This window comes from Callionymus lyra, chromosome 3, assembly GCF_982586985.1.
Source record: "Callionymus lyra chromosome 3, fCalLyr1.hap1.1, whole genome shotgun sequence".
Taxonomy (NCBI): Eukaryota; Metazoa; Chordata; class Actinopteri; order Syngnathiformes; family Callionymidae; genus Callionymus; species Callionymus lyra.
This window is the reverse complement of record NC_141820.1, coordinates 21,289,731-21,310,936: the sequence shown is the minus strand read 5'-3', so window position 1 is coordinate 21,310,936 and position 21,206 is coordinate 21,289,731. Positions and strand designations below refer to the sequence as shown.

The following is a 21,206-nucleotide window of genomic DNA, read 5'->3' as shown; positions in this document are numbered from 1 at the left end:
AGTTAGGAAGGTCGCCTGTTCAGGAGAGAGCGCGCTATGATAGGAAAGGGAAATGAGGAGATGAGGGAACAAGGATTTAACAAGAGGAGGAAATGAGAGGACATCAATGTTTTTTGGATGATCCACAACATAGAGAACTGATGAAACACACGGATGATGAGAAGATACGGAGTAAACGGGAAAATATGTAACGAGTACAAAAAGTCAAAGTGGAAATAAAAGTGTAAACCTGAAGAAATTATATTAATCACAGGTAAGAAAAAGATGGCTTTTCATGTTCTTCCTTCCTAAAATCTATTCCAAGTTGAAGAAGGAGCGACTAAAAAAAGAATAGTGGAATTAAGGAGGAAGGTTGGAGTAAATCAGAGGGGACAGAAGGGACCCCTGAGGACGTCCTTAGACTTTATTCTTAAAGTATTTTTCCAAAATTATATATATTTTTTCTTTCTGGCATTTTTCAAAAGGGACGTGGAATTGTCAGGTGTAGTCAACAGGTAGTTAGTTTATTGTAGTTTGAATAAATGAAATGTAATGTTTTAACTTGTGTGTGTTTGATGCTCATTACAATATATAAGAAATATATTCAAAATGGTGGATCAAAGAGGCAGAATTGTAGCTCTCCATCAGTACTTTACTCAACTTGGTAGGTGAAGGAAGAAGGGAAATGTGGGTTGGAGTAGAAGGAGTAATTTATAAATGAGGAAGTAGGAGTAGACCTTGAAACTAACGTGAAGATAAGGAGAGATAAATCCAAAAGAGAATGTGGAGGAAGAGAGGAAATTGCCTTGTATAGCAGAAGTAAAGGATGACGCCGCAGATGCGGATGGATGGAGATAAAAGTAAACCTGAGATAAGCAGAGAAGAAAAGGGGAAATAAGTATTATTCAGATTAAAAAACAGAAGTGAATGAGAGGAATCCGGAGCTCTAAAGAGGATTACGAGCAGGGAAGTGGACTGAAGGGAAGAGGCATTCACTGCGGTGTCACTCCTGGACTGGGCCGTGATATCAGGTAGAAAGAATCCAGACGTCACTAAACACACCACCATGTTGACACAATAACCCGTCCGAGTGTCTGTCTCACATGTAAACACAATTCCTGCTCTGGCGAGGCTCTAAAATATCCAGCGTGTTGATGATGTGCAGTGACAACCAGCTGCTCCTTCATCTGTCAAACAATGATTCTTACTGATAGCATTGTTTGACAATCCTCTAACCATGACCCAAAACAACCTTTACGTCTGCAGGATTTGCTTTACTCGGACACAGCGCTGTTGTTTGTTCCCGTGCGAGTTGAAACAAGGTTCCACTTTAATGAGTTAGGCAGTGTGTGCCCTTAGGCAAGGTTTTTTTTTTAGCGCCGCCTGCTGGACCTTTACACATCGCTGCCCATAGTCGAGTAGAGTCTATAAATGACTTATTCTATATATATTTTGTATCTTTTGTATGTTGGCATGGCAACAGTCTGCAAGTTCGCAAATTGGTCAAAGGGGCTACCAAAATGGCTGATAATCCCACAATACTTTGCAAATTTGGAGACTAATCATAATTAAGCATTAAGAGCTTTGAAATAAAACTGTAGGAACATATAAAACTTAAATATTGCCATAAAGGGTTTGTTTTCCTTGTCGATGAAGTATTCTACAGATAAAAAGTATAGTGTAGGTATGTGTAGTAGGTATAGTGTCTTGAGATAACTTTGTTATAAGACACTTTAAATAAAATTGAAAAAAAAAAAAAGGCAGTAAGAGAGATTGAGTGTTTTATTGGATCCACCTAGTGTTGAAACAGTGAAACTGCAATGTCATGAAAAGGGAATATCCTCGAAAAAAAAAGAGAAATGTTGTTTTTGGACTGGTTTTACATTGTCTTTATGGGAGCTTCCGGAGTGGACGGGAATATTTATATGCAACAAGCCATTTACATACACTTGTGGGTGCCTTCTTCAACTACCTTAGTAGGTAGCTGTAGCTTTAGGCCAGGTGTCCTCAGGTGGTGCTCGACCTTCACTCTGTGTTTCGGCCCTCAACCACAACACTCTCCGGTTGGTGGGCCGGCAGTGAGTGGTCCGCTCACTGCCCACCTGCCCATGAGCACTCGCTAAACGTCGCAAAAGTTGCCATGTCCCGGTTTGTAGCAGGTGGACGGATTTTCTGTTTCCGGACTTCCATTGACTGAACGAAGGATGGATATCGATGAGGTAATGATTTAGATTGTGGATAATGAAATATGATATGAGGTATGACGACTTTGTAAATAACATAACTAACTTTGTTCGATTACTTTTAACCGTATTCTTTTGAATCGTTTTGTATTCTTTACTAGGAAAGCTGCTGCTGTACTTTGTTAAAACATTTCTTTTTAATCACTTTTCATGAGGAAAACATCTATACAGAAATACACCACATGATCAGATACATAAAACACCTTACGAACAGCATGAATCAAGTTAATCGCAGTCAGCCAAGTGCTAAATAAGACTGATGCGTTACACCTGTAAGCAAGAGAACTAGAAGACAATTAAACAGTATGTGGAATAATTAACAGATATGATTTACATCTCACTTTATTCAATTAAAACATAAATGTTACAATTTGTTTCTAGTCAATTATTAGATTATTTATTTGACAAGTAATCATTTCAATTTAATCAAGGTTGTTTTTAAACAGACAAAAAACAAAAAAAACTTCCTGTCCTGATCCAAATCAAACTAGCTTTAAAACCGTTCTCAGCGCTTAAAGTAATAAAGTCACATCTGGCAAGTCATGGACAAATAAGGCAGAACAATCATCCCGTATATATATATATAAAAAAAAAGCAAAAATCCACAGTGGTACCCGTAGCAGTCACTGCTTATGGCCGTTGCCAGGCAGCGATAAGGCGTGGTCACATGGTTATTCAAGCCGTGTTTGCAGTGTCCTTCCTGCCAATCTGGCAGTAGAGGACCATAGCAAAGGCCATGCCAGCAATCTGGTGAGAGAAAACAGAAATTTAAAAAAATTGTATTCAACATCTTAAGCTACTCGCTAAAGATGTGCTTACCAGTAGAACAGCGATTGCGAAGGCGATTCCTATGACAATTTCCATGTGTTTCTCCATCATTTCAATGATTTTGTTGCTGCATGGCTGTGAAACAATACATTTGTCCAGTTCAATAAACACCATCGCTGAACTTTAAATTGCTTCATGTTCTATGCTGTGGTGTGTTGGGGTGGGAATGTTTTCACGAGGAGTGTCAACAGGTTGATCATCCAGCCAGCACACAGCAACACAGACGATAGATTCATAAAAAAACAAGAACAATTTCCCGAAGGAGACCTCCAGGAGGGATCAATACATCTTTATCCATCTATAGTGATGGTTCAACAACTTTCAATTGTTTTCTACACACCCTCATGTCAACTAAGGGTTGGGATTATTTCGTGAAGCGACTACAGCGCAGTCGTCTTTATCCAAAAAGACACTTAAAAACATCCAAATACCTCCATACTTCTCGTCTGTACCGTTCTTTTATTGAAGCCTCGACGAGAGGAATTGTTACGAGAAAAGTCTATATTTTAAGATTGTTTTGAGCAGAAGCCATCAGTAAAATCTTGGGCACTGAAGAATAAATCTAGATTTCATTTCTTTAAATACATTATGGAGGAGCAGTGTCGAGGTGTTTTAAAAAAAAAAAAAAACAGATTACAGTGAAAATAACCCCAACCCTTAGTCAAGACAAGGGCTAGTTAAAAAAAAAAAAGGGTAAATTTGAATTTTGGGTTAGGCAAACTATCAATTTAAGACTTTAAAGAGTTTTTAAGAGTATTCAACAACACCTTGTGATGGCCAGGTCATTTTAATGGCTAAAAGGTGTTTAATTTAAATGAATCAAAAACAAAACATTAATAAAACACCTTTCATGTCGATTCATATCCGAGCGCCCATACATTTTATCAGTGAATCATTTATAAAAAAGGGATATGTTGCCACATCAAAGGTCACTCACAGTTTGATAGATCGCTGAAGAGGGGCAGTCCGGATCAGTGGCGACGCAGCGACAGGAATCAGGAATCTTTGTCCAGTCTGATGGTCCGTTAATGAGTCCACAACACTTGAGCTGGTGAGGAAATACACAAGTGTCACCCAAACAAACTAGTCAATCATCTGAGGATTGTTGAGCTCTGATCAGCAAAGTAAGAAGCCTGTTAAAAACATATTTTTACCTTCGAGACGTCTAATATGATTCACTCATCATTATATAAATGCATTCGCCAGGGTTAGACGGGGGAGAAGTGGTTCTTGCTGAATTATATTGATTCAGCATGAAAAAAATAAACGATTATACATTTCAACTGTGTTGCAAATGGAGAGTCCAGATTGGCCCGACACCCTGAACATGACCAGAGATGCATTTTGATTTCCCCACATACAGTGCGTGACAAAAACAAAAGGACCACACAAGCTTAAGCTGTAACTAGTTGTAAGCTCTTAAAGTAGCTAAAGAAAAAAACAAGACCTCAAAAAGTGTTAAAAAATATTAAGGCCTAAAAAACTTTTTTGGTTCTCATTTATTCCATAAAGTGTTCGACTTTAATCGAATTTAATCCAGAAAAAAAAAAAAGCCTAAAATATTGATATCATTTCATCTTCAAATCCAAGGATCAGATGGAGCATTAAGCTCCTTTAAATGTTTGTCTTTACCTCCTCCTGCAGCTTCTCCAGGTCTTCCCTCACATTTTCCGGCTGTTTGGACAAAGGAAGAAACTTCGCCAAACGCTCCGTCATCCAGTCTTTCACCTGCCAGACAGACACAACATTGAAACATTGAGTGAACTCCACAAACTTAAAATCGGATTTAAACGAAGAACTTAAATTCCTGCGCCACCTTCTTCTCTCCAACCGCTCCCAGGATGCCTGCCGCCACCAGCAGGATGAAGATGAGGAGGAGGAAGATGAAGAACTGCAAAGAAACCCAACATTAAAAAGGTGTTTTTTGGGAGAAACGGAGGGACAGCGCACCATTAGCAGCATGCATCGGTTTTCTTTGATGGCGCCACAACAGCCCAGGAAGCCAATGACCATGATGATGACTCCGATGGCGATTAGAAGGTCGATTCCTGGTATGGATTCATCCGTGATCTGGAACAAATCATTGATGCGTTTAAATAATGTTCATGTGGAATCAACAGTTTATCAAATTACACACACACACTACAAAGCATTTCTAAAAGATGTTATGAGGGTTATATGGTTACGCGCCCCATGAAATGTATTGCAACTTAAGAAAATTCAGAAATGGACTTAAAACAAAATCCTCCTGTTAAGAATAACACTTTATCTTAAAGTCATCTTGGTCACATAACCTTTTTAAAAGTTTACATACCTAATTTTAAACAATCATGAAATTATCTTTAAAGCTGTTAAATGTGTTGGTCGTACATTACAAAGGAAACCACCATCGTTTGTGCTCTACTGAATAATTACGTTTCTTACCGCATTGCTGTCTTTGTTGACTTTCAGGTAAATGGACACGCCAAGGATGATGCAGCCACTCAACTGTGAGTCAGAGAAAAGTACACGTTCAGTCTCGACAACAATGAGGAAACAAGTGCCTTTTTAAAGCCAAAAGTTCTTGACCCGTAAAAAGGTAAATCAATGTCAAAGTGAGCCACAAGCCTTTTAGCTTGCCGTTAGCCAAAACCCTGCTACACCGCGACAAGTCTTGCACACATGTTCATCTTTAAACAGACCATGGGAGGCAACTCAATTTCTATAGCCGGTGTTAGTTTTAGGGCCGACTTTATTTTCCAGTTACATGCGTTCTCATTGACAGATTTGTGACACCGGTTAAATTGAAAACCTTCGACTGGATAAATGTGCATCACATCAACACAGTTATTATTGCACTTCCTGCCCATTTTAGAATTGATTTTAGTATTTTACGTACCAACTTTGTAAGTCTGTAAGTCGAGTCTGTGCCGTCATTTTAATATCTTTTAAAAACACTTATAGATTGGCTTTTATGCGTTGTCGCCTTTTTAATTCTTAACTAGGTTCATTAACAGGTTTATTGAGTTTTACCTTAATATTTTATCATGTTAATGGAATGCGCCTCGTTTTATATTGTGCCATTTTCATTTTTAATATTCTATGAATCATGATATCATATTGTATAAACTTCAAGATGGCAGTCGACAGCTAATGTTAGCATTAGCAGAAAACATCCATACTGGCGCCATTGTTCATGTGATTGTAGAGCATTCCGTTTTGCCAGCCAGTGGATAAACTAGGACACAAATCAGGTTCACACAGTAGCATGACTCAGCTTTATTTCACTTTGAGCCGTTCCGACGAAGCGTTACATTGCCATGGAGCAAATAACTGTATAGTCTTTGTCTCAGTGAGTCACTGAGAAACCTTGTCTGGCTAAAGATGAGGAAAAAGATAAGTCAGCCAGCGCCATCTGTGAGCGACGCATGAGGAGCTGGAAGCATGTCAGTAGTTAACCCAAACAAGTTCTATTCATCTTAAAAGCCAGGATAAATATTGATTTTCAACTTTTAAAGAGACTCATTCAATCCCTGCTCTGTAATGTTTGCAGAGTTTTAACAGTAAACTGGTTTAACCTGCTGAGAAGTTGCTTTTTTGCTTTAAAGCACCAGGATACATTTGTTTTTTTTACCCTTAGGGCAATTTTTAAGTACATAATCAACACTGCGTTTTCTTGCTAGAACACTGATTTTAAGGAAAAGTTATAAGAGTAAAAGTTGGAAAATCCTACCATAACTTTCACAAGGCAACTTTACCGTAAACGTGCAGATACATGTTAACGCAAGTAGGAATAAATAAACATGTACTTGTGGAAATGGAACAACTTTCTACTATTAAAAAACTACTCTCCGCTCACCAATTAAGTCATTATTAGATAAAAGTGGATGTGAAATTTGTGAATATCAATATATATTAAGACAGAAAATTAAACAACCGTGTTTTTACTTTGTTTCAGTAAGTTCCATTCAACTTCACCAGCTCATCGTCATAATAGTTAAGATCGTTCTAATGCTACTTGCCAGTAGAGCTCAGGTACACACTTGATACAATCAGGTTTTATCCAACAGAGAAATATTCAAAAAATGTTATCTTTTAAGGTTCAGCCTTGATCACGTCTTTTAGAAACGCACAGTGCTACCTGGTGGACACACCCTAAAAAGGATTTTGACAGTGTTTGTTTTGCTCACACGTTATTCATTTGTCGTCATTATCCGTGTCCGTTGCCGAGACACTCGTGACATTGGGAAGGTCGTTTTCCAGCACCCTTGAAAAAGCTGTGACAAAAAGCCTTTCGGATCAAATAGTTCAGAAAATTGTCTTTGCAGTAAACATGTCCAGTGTTATTGTGTTAGCACATCAACCACTAAAGGGCTCCAATTGTGTTGACATTGATCCCGTTTCAATTTTGGAAACGCGAGCGCTGACCTTTAGAGGACAGTGGGGGATATTTGGGAGACGTTTGGGAAAGGGAGGAGTTGACATTGATGCGTTTATGAAACAAGGTGACAGGAACGTAAAGATGATCTATAGAATAATGACAATTCAACCTGTCAAAAGCCATTTTCTAATATATTCACTTTGTGGAAGACACACAACTGCATAAGCTGGAAAGTACACCCTTAATTGATAAATGCCATTTTAACACCATTTATTGTGCATAGTTGGTTAAAAAGGTTAATCAGAATCAACCTTATCCAACTACAGAAAAGAAAAACTGGTGGATTTAAGTCATGTTTGAATCTTCCAACGATGCACCACAGTATTTCAGGCTGAAGGATATCACGTCTGACACTGGTGTGCAGTACAGGAGCACCTCAGGGGACAGTACTGTCCCCTCTTCACCATCTATACTTAAGACTTCTGCTATAGCTAACAGATGCTGACGACACTGCCATTGTTGGATGCATCAGCGACAACAGCGAGGATGAGTATAGTCCAGTGTACAGTATACTGGTGACAGTTGCTGAGAGGAGATCACTGGTCAAACTACTGTCCATCATGGATGATCACAGTCATCCTCTGAATACTGTCATCATTGAACAGAAGCAGATGGAGCACGAATGATCCACCCATGATGCAACACTTATAGACTCAGGGACTTATTCATTCCTCGTGCTATTAGATCGTTTAATTCTGAGTTCGGGGGTAGGATTTGAGTGAAAGTATCATGATGTTCTATTCTATTAGACTTTGTATCCTTGGTCTTTGATCCATGTTCTTTATACTTAGATTGATGTAATCTTGCACTCTTTTTAGAGAAACTTTGTTCTTGACTTTTTTATTTTTTTTATGAATCTATCATGCGTGTTGCGGTGAAGAAGACCTCCAGAGGGATCAATAAAGTTTTATCCATCTATGTACAGGTTTAAATTAATTTAACCTTTAGCCTTGAATTCTCACAAAACAATTGACTAAGATGCACAAATTATATTTTGTCTAAATCCAACTAATCCTTTGATTTATGGTTGACTTAAATCCCGTGGGGTTTTCTGGCGCTAAAAAGTCCTTCATAATAACATAATTGCTAATAATTGTTTTCTGTGTAGAGTTAACCTCAGAGCTATGACATCATGTCTTTTTGGTGCGTTTATCTCAGACAAAAATCTCAATATCTTTAGCATCTTTCATTTGTAAAAAAAAAATGGGATTAGGACCAACGTAAAAAGGGAATCCACCGAGTGGTGGGAAGGTTAAGCAATACCCGGGGGTACAACAAGGGAACACTCCCAGAAACCACATGGTGTTTGAGAAGGGAGAGGCCAGGAGAAACTCTACAGCCCGCGAAACCTGTTCTCTCGGACATGAAGGCACAACAATGGGAGTAACTTTAGACACAGAAGTCAAGCTGCTAAATATATAGATTTCTGCTCATCTGTAGAGATTTAAAGAACCCCAAACTAAACTTCTTTTAGAGGAAGAATTAAAAAAAGATATCAGAGTACAAAGAAGAATTCGAGGTCACCTGATCGAGATTAAAAATGATGTGACCCAAGAATGTATTAAGAGAACAAACAACAAAGGTTTACACAGTCAACTGAACATAAACTCAAACCCAGATGTGAAACTCACCCAGAAGAGCAGGTTGAAGAAGAAGAGAAGATACTTGAGGCATTTATTAACAGCCATTTCTTTTGGATTTGTCGGCTCTGCGTCTCGAACCCTGCGCTCAGCTCCGTGCAGACTGAAGTGACACTCCTTCAAAGCTGAGAGACCTGCTCTACCTGTCTGGGCGGGGGGAGTGTTCCCTCTCTATAGCCTCCTTCCTTTGCATGGCTCCTCCTTCTGTGGCTTCAGAGCCTTTCCTCCTTCCTGGTCTCCTTGCAAGGATCCGGACAAACACAAACGGGACGAGCCACAGAGCCTCGGGTCTCTGTGCGCAGGTGAAAACAACTATGGCCAGATTACAACGAGACTCCCGATTTCACATGATCTGCTCTCATGGAGGTCACGAGGTCATTTGGATTAGTCATTGGAACACATTTTAAAGTGTCCACGCGCACATTTGACTCTTTTCCAGAACGTTTTTTTTAATGATTTAAGTTATTTGAGTTTATTACAAAATCATCCCTGAACATTAATGAACATTTGATCTTATTTATTTTACTGTCGACTTGTTCAACATTTGACACTAACAATTCGATCTTTTCATTTACAAGGTTCTGAATAAATGTGTGACTCAGTTTAACTTCCCCTCAACCCCCCTCTGCCTTTTTCACTATTCTTTTAAATATTAATACCTTTTTTTATTAATTATTGCTGTCCTAAAGTTGTTTTGAAAAAGAGGTTTTTTATCTGGAGTAACATTTGCCTGATTCTTGACACGTCAAAGCCCTTTTTTTAGAATCAGAATTCTTTATTAATTCCATTATAAGTGGAGGAAGTCCACTAATCTGGACTAATTTGTTGTGGTAAACTGTGAAACATCAAGCATTACAGACAGCATGTTAAACATAAATACAACTTTACAACTTATCAGTTTACATTTGTGTTGACAGTCTGATTGTGGAGGGGAAGTCAGGCACGTTTAGCTTGTCTTGGAGCAGAGACAGAGAAGGATGGTGTTGAAGGCAGAGCTGTGGTCCACAAACAGGATCCTGGCATAGGTTACCGGGGAGTCCAGATGCTGCAGAATGAAGTGGAGGGCCAGGTTTACTGCGTCGCTTACAGACCGAACTGCAGTGGATGCAGGACGGGGGCAGTGAGGGGTTTGATCTGAAAATCCACTGAAAAAAATAAACCTCTAAACTGGTGGTAAAAAAGTTTCAATATGAAGGTCGGCCTGTAAAGATAATGCCCATGCGTTGGCGACGCCTTACATTATTGCTTTTCTTTACATACAATCAAGAATCAAACCCTGAATAATGTCCTGGTTGGGCATGAAAAAATATTTATTTCACAATTTAGTCATGTGACTAAATGTGTCATGTTTCAATCAACATATGCATTAACACAAATTTGGGTATTTTTTCCAAAAATAGTGTGTGTGTGTGTGTATATATATACGTATATATATATATTTAATATAAATAAAACTAACCTTTTGCTAACCTAAACATGAAGATCAAGGTAATAGGAACATAATTAAATATCTTAAGAACCACATCCAAACTTTTATTTTGACAGGTCTGCACATCCTTCAACTCCGGAACTCAAAAATGATAGTTTTTGCACAAACTACCATGTAAACAAATAAAGGACAGAGGTGTTGACCTTCAAACAATCTTCAGTACTTGGTACCAAAGTGCTGGTTGACTTTGTAGACTGGAATGTAAATGACCAGACGGACGACGAAAAACTGCTGATGCTGCTTCAGCCATGTTAGCTTCATCTTCACTAAACCCTCTTCGTCTTTGTAGTGCATCAGGAAGGTTTCTTCGGTGTCGTTGACGGACGACTTCTGCTGAAGCCTTCGGATGCCTGTAGGGGCGCTAACGCACCAGAAGGGTTTCTGGAACTCGTCCAGCAGAGTGAGTGACATCCAGCAGCATTTCTTCAGGTGAAAAACAGAAGTCAAAGTTTGACTGACCAATCATCATGATCATTAGAATTGTGACTTGGTGGCATGTAATTAATGATCACTGCAGGCGCGTTTTATACCGAATATTCTTTGAAATACCTCCACTGAGCCCTCCAACATCTTGCTTCTCCAGCGCAGGATGAAGTCTCCAGACAGTGGTCTCTGCTCAGTCGGTGTGGACTCACTAATGGCCGTCAACTTTACCAGCCCTCTCTGACTGTGAGCTAATAACAAACCAAAACCAGTCCTGCCAGTTAGAAAACCATGTATGCAGGTGTGATAAGATAGATATTTAGTTACGTTTGCGACAGGAAAGCTCGTCGAACTGGGCCACCATGACTTCTGTGACTGTGTTGTGGAGAACAAAGTGAAGATTGTAGCCATGGAGACCATATTCTGGGTCTGACTTGTCCAAAAGAGGATTGTTAGTCTGCTCCATATAAGGGCTGCAACAGACAGCAATAGTGGGATGATTAGAAAAACACACTTGATCTCAATGCACTTGAAGTGTATTTGCTTAGCCTCTTATACATACTAAATTCATAAAAATGTTGTTATAAACCAGCATTCTTATACTTGAACTCCAGTTTATGTGCAAAAGGAAGAAAATGTCTAAATGAAAATATTACTCGGCCTGTGGTTCACTACGAAACCAGTGCTTTTTGCTTCAGGACTTTTTTTACACTCACTTGTAAAATGTTTTTTTTTAATTAAGTGTCTACAGTGTTTAGCTTTGTTTATACCATAATTGTTTTTAAAACATTCTAAATATAAATCTAAAATTCATTTACCAATTCCTTTGTCATTTGCCAATAACATAGAAAGTGCCCACTTGTCCGGATACTCAAACAATATTTACATTTTTTTTATTTTTGGTATTTAGAAATGATCTGTTGCGTTTAACCTTATGACCCAGTTAAACATAATAACCACTACCTATTTAAACTAAAATGTAAGGGAGTGACATTTTGAATTGAATGGTAAACCATTGCTAGCTGAAGTAATTCTGGATGGTATTTAGCTAAAATGTAACACGTTTATGTATTATATATGCATTATGTATGCATTGTGTGTACCTCATTACGGAGTGTCAATGATTAAATTATCTGCTGAAACCAGGGTCACGATAAAAAGGTTAATATTGAAATGTTCATTTGTGTTGTCACAGGGGTTTCATAGTTGTGAAGAAAGTGGTTTGTCCAGGTAGATTAGTTTCAAAGTGAAGTGGAAGTAGCACCAGTTTTCCACAATGATCCTACCAGACTGGAGATCCAAGCAAACTCCTCTCTACCAGCCTGTGAAAGTGAAGACTGACCATGATGAAGGCAACCAGGTCAGGATCCTAAAGACACACAGAAAGAAGCTATCTTATGGATGTCATGACATTAATGAAGAGAACACTTACCTTAACAATATAGGATTTAAACAATAAGACATTTTGTATTATTCATTTCTCCAACAATGGTTTGTTTTATCTAGAAATCTTGATATAAGTAGGTGTTCCTTGTCAGTCTCTTCAGTACGACGACTCCTTAATGATCGGAGAACTTTAAAAAGTTCAAATGATTTCTAAAAGAACAAAATTCTTCTGATGATGTATTGCATGTGCATGCATAATCAGCAAAAAGCATGTAGCTGTACCACTGAGTTCACCGAGAGGGAGCAAGGTAACCAGTTAACTTGGACATCAGGGGGGGGAAGCAGACATCGAGTTAGAAAATTATGTTCTTTTATAATGTTGAGCATGTGTCTCACTCAAAACTATGCATTAGGGCATTATTAGCTTCAGTTTAAGTTGTTTTCACCTTTGTCTAACCCAGTTAAATGAAAAGCTTGGCAGCTGGATGCATGTTGGATTTCTTGGGCAAGTGGAAGATCGTGTGTCAGTTTTTATGTTATTTGGATTCCTGCAGTTGATTGATTCCTGATGTATCCAGAAGTTCAACAACTGATCGTAATCTGGGATGAAATGCATTGTGCAGCAAATCGTCAAGACTTGACCAAGCTCGCCCATTAACTGGACGTCCTTTGAGCTCAGAATGGAAGGCTGGTTGCAGCTCATGAGCTCGTCCTCCCAACGGACAGCAACTTGGAGAAGTTGACAGCTCGGCATGAAAGATCATTTGGGATGAGGCTGCTGTGAGACTCAAAGGCTGAAAATCATTCAAGCCTGTCGCCAAAACAAAGTTCTCTAATCTTAATCTTAACTCCCTCAGTCTGGCCTTGAAACTAAAATGTATTCTGGAAAGTCACGTTGACGGACCTTCTTCTTCCCCCTACGTACTCTGAATTCCTCTCTGGACCAGCTCCCAAGGCTGCGTACCACCTGCATGCAGGGACTGGAACACTGACTGGGAGAAAGTTCACATACTCGACCCAAAAACTATTGTATTGTTAAATAACTGCCAGATAGTTTCATTTGTCTTCAAGGAAAAAGGACAAAAGCACTCATTGTACAAACACTTTGCTTTGACAAATCTATATCAATAAGATTAAAACCTGGACATAAATAAGCTGTCAGGATGTTCTAAAAAGTCTCTCAGAACTCTTCAGCTCATTCAGAACTCTGCAGCTCGTGTCCTGACTAAGAGGCGTGAACACATTTCCCCTGTGCTGTCTTCCCTACATTGGCTTCCTGTAGAATTTAGAATACAATTTAAAATCCTTCTCTTGACCTATAAAGCCTTACATGGTCTAGCATCAACATACATTAAAGATTTAATCCAAACTTACCAACCCTCTAGGACAGGGGTCGGGAACCTTTTTGACTCAGAGAGCCATGAAAGCAAAATATTTGGAAATTTATTTCAGTGAGAGCCATATAAATAATATTCAGATGTAAGAATCTGTGCTTGACACGAATTCAAGCCCTTTTCCTTTGTTCATCAAAATCAACAAAGAATTCAGACGGGTTCATCCCTTTCCATGCCTCCATTTCAATATGTCCATCATATTTAAATGAAGCACAAGACTAAAATTTCTCCATTTCTGTGATCATGAAAAAACAAAAACTAATGAAAACATGAATTCAAACTAACAGTTTATATTTGTTAATTTTAAACATGTCTGATATGAATCACATAAGTGGATTAATTACATTTCAGATGAAGTTTAACGAGAATAAAACTGTTAAATAAATAAATAAATCAATAACTTCACATCATCATCGCTTTGTCTGATCGTCTCTGACGTCATTAGAATGTGTGTCTCACCTGCACCTGTTTAACGTGTTTGTGTTTCTGCGTATTCTTATTACATTCGTGAGATAAAGGTAATTTACAAATAGTCATCATGTGATGGTGTATTAATGCAAGTGTGTTTTAAGGACGCGATCACAAAAGGAAAACCAGCATTTGTTGCGCTTTCATTGAAACCTGAAGATTAACTTTGATGGACCTGACGTCATGTTTCTGTGACTCTCGTAGAGAAGAACCTGAAGCGATCAAACGCGCATTATTTTGTTCGATATATTATTTTAAAAAAACAAGCTTATAATTCTATATCGTTTTTCTGAATTGCGTAAAATGACTGTCGCACGTTTTGCTCTTTTTATTCTCGATTCATATCTTTTCCGTGCGTTCAGTGGAAGAGGCGGGAGCTTTGATTGGCTGCTGTGCATGTCAATCAAATTTTCAACCAATCGGCACAATAACCATTTGATTAATATGCACAGCAGCCAATCAGAGCTCTCTTTACTATTTTCTTATATCATATTTTATTAAATCACGCGATCTACTCGCAACAGCTTCGCGATCGACGTATTGTCCACCCCTGAAACAAGTGATAATATTTTATGTTTTATCTGAAAAGCCGAAATCTGCGAGCCAGATGCAATCATCAAAAGAGCCACACCTGGCTCGCGAGCCATAGGTTCCCGACTCCTGCTCTAGGACCTTACGATCCTTAAACTCTGATCTATTACTTATACCACAAATCTCTAAATGTAGATTTGGAGCCAGGGCCTTCAGTTTTCAAGCCCATTTGCTGTGGAACCAACTACCGGCTTCAGTCCGGAGGGCAGACACCCTCTCTATGTTTGAAAACAATCTTAAAACCTTACTTTTCGATAAAGCCTATAACTAACTTAACTCTTTATCTTAGCTGCTATAGGGTGAGAATGCTGGAGGAGTTTTAGACACCGAGCTCTGTATATCCTTCTTTTCTGCATTACATTCATCACCTGTGCAGTTTAAACCCACACCTTTTTATTTCTCTCCCAGAGAGCTGCTGCTGATCCAGGATCTTCACCACGTCATCAGATCCCGAGTTCTCTCCAGGACCTTATCCATCTGTCTACCCCCCCATCCTTCCTCCCAGCCGGTCAAAGTAAGAGGGCGTCAACAATGAGTCAGGTTCCGCTCGAGGTTTCTGCCATCTAAAAGGAAGTTTTTCCTCGCCATAGCTCACTGCACAGTGTTTCGCTTATTGCTCTTTGTTGAATTGCTGGGATCTGACTTTCCTTAATCAGCTATAGTCTTACTTCAACTGTAAAGTGTCTTGAGATAACTTTGTTATGATAAGACACTTTAGATAAAATTGAATTGAAATGTACTGATGAATGTGTTAAGGTTCCTCTTACCCAGAGGCCGATGATAAAAGCTGGAGACAAATACATCAGTTTGACAAGCCTGTCTTTCCCTAATAAATGTCGTGGATGAGTAGAAACATCCCGGGTCACGATCAGAGAACGCCAGTTTGACCTGGAAGAGGAGAAACACACAATCAAGCATTTTTTAAGTGAAAAGAAAGAAGGGGCAGCACTTCACTTCTTGACCCGAAAACCCATTAGTGGAGGTTTCTTCATTCCATACAGCTGGATGTTTCTGATGTCGCGATATTTAGGAAAGGGACCATGGCTCCAGCAGATGGTCATCGAGGACTTAAAGAAGAAGTGTTGGCTTGGCTCCAGTGTCATGGTCTGCCCAAAGCAGTCACTCATTATCAACTCCCAGCCAACATAGTTTCTGCCAGGAAAAAAATCAAAACTTTTATTTCTAACACACTCTATGTTCTTACTAGAACATTTAGATCCACTACAAATGTCCTAGACTACTTACCTGAGAACTTCTTTGGTGTATACGGGAATCCCCATGTGTGGACAGATGTCCTTGAGCTCTTTTTTCCATCGTCTCAGTCCTTGACTAGTGATCTCTTTGAAGTACATCTTTTTCCAATGTCCATTGGAGGTCACTTCTGGTGCATCCTCAACGTCGTTATCCAACTTTGGTTTCCAGGTTTGAAGCCCAAATTCAATCATGTATATCCTTTGCCAAATGTGGCTGCCAAGAAAAAAGATATATTATTTAATCTGTACTTAAAATAAAATTGATACAATATACAAGGATCAATAAAGCAGCTGGATTCATGATATCTGCCAACTGATAAGTGCATTGTATTAAATATTACCACACAAGGATTCAAATTCATGAAAAGGGAGAAAATCTATGCGCAGATCTGGTCTGGGATACTAGATTAGATTAGATAGACTTTATTTATCCCTCTTGAAATCACCTTCCGGAAAATAGATACTAGATACCAAAAACCTACTCCGGATTCATGAACCACGCGGAGATTCTAACATTGATGTCATCACTCGTAAAGTGAGTAGATCGTGGTAATAGGTAATTTGCAAAGATCTTCGCCCATGAAAAGACAAATAAGGAGGGGAGGATGGTTTCTGTTGATAGACCAGCCATGCTGCACATTTTTTTTGTCTGTTGGTAGTGCTGTTGTGAGAGAAACTAGCAAAGCGCCGACGTGGATGGCGGTTACATCTTAAATGAATCTTGTCTCTGTAGGAAATAGGACCATATCTCAGGTTTAAAGGTATAATGGTCCGGCATTAAATTGGCTCACTGTCCCACATACTACCTGTTGAGGAGCACATCACTGAGAGACACCACTCTTTCAGAGATCATGTGTTTATTTTAAATTCATTCCAAGAAAGGATCAGAGGTGAATATAGTTTAAAAGTGTGTCCTGGATTGACTGAAGCCAAAACAGGAAAGCTGTTATGCGATATCCAGTGTTAAGTTTTGTAATAGATCAGTATCGGAAAGTAGAGCTTTTTTACAATCACTTCAAGATACAGATATGACATATAGCCGAATGCAGTTTTATATGGATCATTTTCAAATCATTTTCATCTTCGTAGCATCGAGCTCCGTTTTACAGTAAATCTCCAGATAAGTCTGCAGCAAACGTAAATTAGAAATCTATCCAAAAGATATTTTGAAGCATCATTCAGATTTAAAAAAAACTGCTGCTCCTCTGTTTATCTGGTTAACTTCCAACACCTGCTCATGTCGGGGTCCAAAGCTGAAGCGATAGGGCTGTCCTTAGGGACAACGTTCTGAAGAATCAGGACAATCTCATCACAGCAGTTAAACAAATCAACACATATCTCCAAGAAAATAAGCTACAGAATTCTTGAAAGGCATGTAACAAATCAATTATTGTTTTGTCAGTATTGTGTGATGTATGTTTATCTTGGGTTTAAAACAGCATAATGAAATCACTCCATTGTACTGATAATTAAATATAGCCTAGTTGTATATATTTAAAAGAGCATGATATTACAATGGACTGAGTTTACTGAAACAGGGTGTTTTATACAAAACAAAATACATTTTTGCAAAGCATGTCAACATAAAATGTGCTTATTTAGCAATATTTACCTTAAAAAACATTTTTACCATTAAAAAATAAATAAATACATAAAATAGAAAATGAAATTTAAAGAAAATCACTCTAGAAGCTCTATGGCGTGCCCGTATAGCCTATGCACTTCGACCCCTAGGAATTAGTTGTGGAGACAGTCATTGCTCTGGATTAAGGTCTTCAGGCATGCATTCTGTTATATGTCAGCCTTTTCATATTAAGTTTTTACTCAGACACTAGATTATATAGGTAAGGATGTTATCTAACCGCATCTTAGCTTAACAGTTTTGACTTTATTCCAGGGGTTCTTATACTTACGGTATGATAACTTTGTTACCAATAAAAAATAACAACAATCTGATATTAAAAAATATGGATACAAAAGACATTAAGAACATCATCGATCTTTGAAGGCCTTTTATATTGGGCTGAGTATAATAAAAATTACAACACCTAAGTGACCATGAGATGGTTATTGTTTAGATATTTTGGGGGGTTTTCCTATTATTTCTATCATTCATCATGTAGAAAGAACATGTAATGGGTAGAGTTGATTTACATTGATAATTCCCCAATTCATCATGAACATAATCTGGATCTTAAACCTGCAAATTGAACTAAATGAGTTATATTTTTATTTTGTGTAATGTTCAGATCATGCGTTTCAAAGACCTGTATGCATTGTTCACATGACAAAGCGATAAAACAAATTGAAATGTCACATCATTTGTCAGATCATTTAAGTGCATTCTTGAATTAGACATGGTCCGGAGCAGGATGTTGTGAGTAGCTACGAAAAGATCGGTGCGAGTTAAATATTGGTGAAAGCCAAAATCCCATACATTTCCCCACTGCTCACATATTACACTCAAATTCTGCTGACATTTGTCAGGACCTAACAAAAATTAAAATTATTAAATCAATAAATATCCTCCAGATTTTATTATTTACCTCAAATAATTTATTTGTTTTTTTTATTCCATTACATCAATAGCAATTCATAAATATTAATATATTTATAGAATACAACGTGGCCCGATTTATTAATAATTTGTGACTTACTTGTCTGTTCCAAGTTGGTAAAAGAGCTTGTTAACCTGGCTGATGCCGAACAAGGAACAAGCATCTAGATATGCCACAATCTCGAACAGGACCTCCAAAGGCAACCTGAAAGAGAAACAAACTTAAAATAACAAAATGCTGCTGAAAATGAAACTGAAAAACACCAGATGGAGATTCAAGTCAGTCAGAAAAGTTGTCATGTCTGTGACAGCTGAAGGAGTTCAAGAGTCTTCACCCCAAATATTAACAGAGACAAAGACAAAAAGAGAAATTCATAACACATGTGCCAATATGATAGTGTTTTTTAAGACAAATCTCTTAAAATGTCATTGTGAGATTATGAACTCAATAGCTTGTCTTCCAGTTCATCTGGCATACAACAGACTAATGAGTATATGTTCTGGCTATTACAAAGAACCTGTTTTTTATTTAAGTGACATTACAGCAAACCTCTGTCAAACTCTAAAAGCAGCAAAGCACGCAAATTGAAACACATTTTTAAAACTTTTATTTAGTAGGGTTTTTGTGGTTTAGTAGTGTTTAAAGTTAGCTCTTGTAAATGCCTAATACAGATCATTTTTTAAATAATTTTTTGTTTGTACAATAAGTGGTTTACCTGTCCAGCCCATTACAGTGCAAGAGATACAGTCATTTTGGAGGTTCATTTACCAAACCTTAACAAGGGCTGCAAAGTGACACGCTTTGAGTTTTTCAGTCAAGCAATTTGACCTTTTGACACCACACTTGACATTTCTCACGTATAAATTGACCCATTTAATGTTTATTTTAATGATAATAAAGTTAGTACTCCACAACATTGGTTTAAGTTCTATACAACAGTTGACGGTTGTCTTAAATTCATATTTAAATACAAGAGTGCTGACAATCTGCAGTCAATCAGTCCTTCAGGTTTCTTTACTCTTGAGCTGTACTTTAGCTATATTTCCCATTTGGCATGGTCTAAAACAACAGATGTTTGATGCTATAATAATAATTATCCAGAGTTACGATGACTGCTTTAGAACTCTTCTGGAGAATATAGACACTATCCCAAAAAATATCATAAAAATTAAACATAGTTTTTTTTTTCAGTTATATGACATTGTCAGTGATGATGGTATTGCTGGAATGGAAGCGATATCGTACAAATTCGACATTAAAAAAGGTTAAGACACTCAAGCCTCACACTTCAACCAATCATTTTCAGAGACTTGGCAGCCCTGCTTAACACTTCCAAATTAAAATATAAATTCAGTAAATATCTAACACTTCCCCTTTATTTGACATATCACAAAGTGCATTATATGAATAAATAAGTATGAATAAACAATACAGTTGAGGACATGTCATACTCTTTGAAAATCACAACAAAAAAGAATATAAATAGAGATATATTGTAGGTCATATGTGTTTTATATGATGAGAATGTCTTGATTGACTTTTCCTTAACTGTTTTTTTTAACGTCTCAACTTAGTAAACAATAGAAGTTTGTTTCAAGATCTACCTACTCTTACCTTTCGATGAAGTTTTCTTCTTCTTCGCCCTCTGCTTGTGTTGCTGGAACTCTGTCAGACACGTGAACATCTTTCAAGAGAAGAGCAGCAACAAACATTGGTTTGACTCACTCGCTAAGACGTGCAGGTGTGTTCTTCCTCCGCTGCATCCTCTCTTTCACCGCCTCGTCACACAGGCCCAGCGTCACTTTGTCAACACTTCCAAACTGGTGGTCCCTCTCTAGAAAGCGCCGGGCAGGTATTCGCTCCAAACCCTTCTTTAAACTTCGAAAGAACTCTCCTCGTCCCGCCGCCATATTGGGTTTCTATCACCCCCTATGACCCCCTCGATGAGGTCACACACCTGTCTGCTCTGAGCTTTCACATTTACGTAAAACTGAATGCATTTGAAGTTAAATCATTTACAAGTTATATGGACGACTGGAGACTAATTATAAACAAGTACATTTCACAGATTTTTTACTTAATATATAGATATTCGCTTCTATGCATCGCGCTTGTACATACACTATCTAACCAGCAGGTGGCAGCAGATGTGTTCGGAGGAAACTATTTTTCTAGGTTGTTTCAGAAGAACAAAATAATAATAATAATAATAATAATCTCTAATTATATAGCTGAAAAGGACGTCAATAATTCGTAAATATGAATTAACTCTAATATCTCTAGTATATGTGTAATAAAGATTTCGGCAACATATAATAAAACAAAAACAAAAATGTATATAGGTGGTTAGTGAAATGTCTGTTTGCTCATGAATAGATACATATAATTTAGAAAGTAATTTCCTTATTGTTCTCGAAGACAGTTTTTCACACACAGATAGAATTGGTGCCAACAATTTTTATTCAAAATTCAGTTTTGAACAATTTTTTCATTTATATTTATTTCATTATCAAGAATATAATAATATATATATA

At 37.8% G+C, this 21,206-nt stretch overlaps 2 protein-coding genes across 2 annotated transcripts; both read right to left on the bottom strand.

The window, feature by feature from the left end:
* Nucleotides 1–2,548: 2,548 nt before the first annotated feature.
* Nucleotides 2,549–9,258, bottom strand: LOC148083816 (tetraspanin-8-like). The gene is made up of 8 exons (XM_087786988.1): nucleotides 9,102–9,258; nucleotides 5,475–5,537; nucleotides 5,001–5,120; nucleotides 4,867–4,941; nucleotides 4,683–4,778; nucleotides 3,988–4,098; nucleotides 3,042–3,125; nucleotides 2,549–2,969 (listed from the first exon to the last, which is right to left on the bottom strand). The coding sequence occupies exons 1-8, from the start codon at nucleotides 9,156–9,158 to the stop codon at nucleotides 2,898–2,900; spliced, it is 678 nt and encodes a 225-aa protein (XP_087643114.1). The 5' UTR covers nucleotides 9,159–9,258; the 3' UTR covers nucleotides 2,549–2,897.
* Nucleotides 9,259–10,622: 1,364 nt separating this feature from the next.
* Nucleotides 10,623–20,597, bottom strand: LOC148083815 (F-box only protein 15). Its single transcript, XM_087786987.1, has 10 exons — nucleotides 20,398–20,597; nucleotides 20,287–20,337; nucleotides 18,772–18,876; nucleotides 16,107–16,328; nucleotides 15,816–16,013; nucleotides 15,629–15,749; nucleotides 12,309–12,391; nucleotides 11,350–11,495; nucleotides 11,149–11,273; nucleotides 10,623–11,022 (listed from the first exon to the last, which is right to left on the bottom strand). The coding sequence occupies exons 1-10, from the start codon at nucleotides 20,580–20,582 to the stop codon at nucleotides 10,756–10,758; spliced, it is 1,503 nt and encodes a 500-aa protein (XP_087643113.1). The 5' UTR covers nucleotides 20,583–20,597; the 3' UTR covers nucleotides 10,623–10,755.
* Nucleotides 20,598–21,206: the final 609 nt, after the last annotated feature.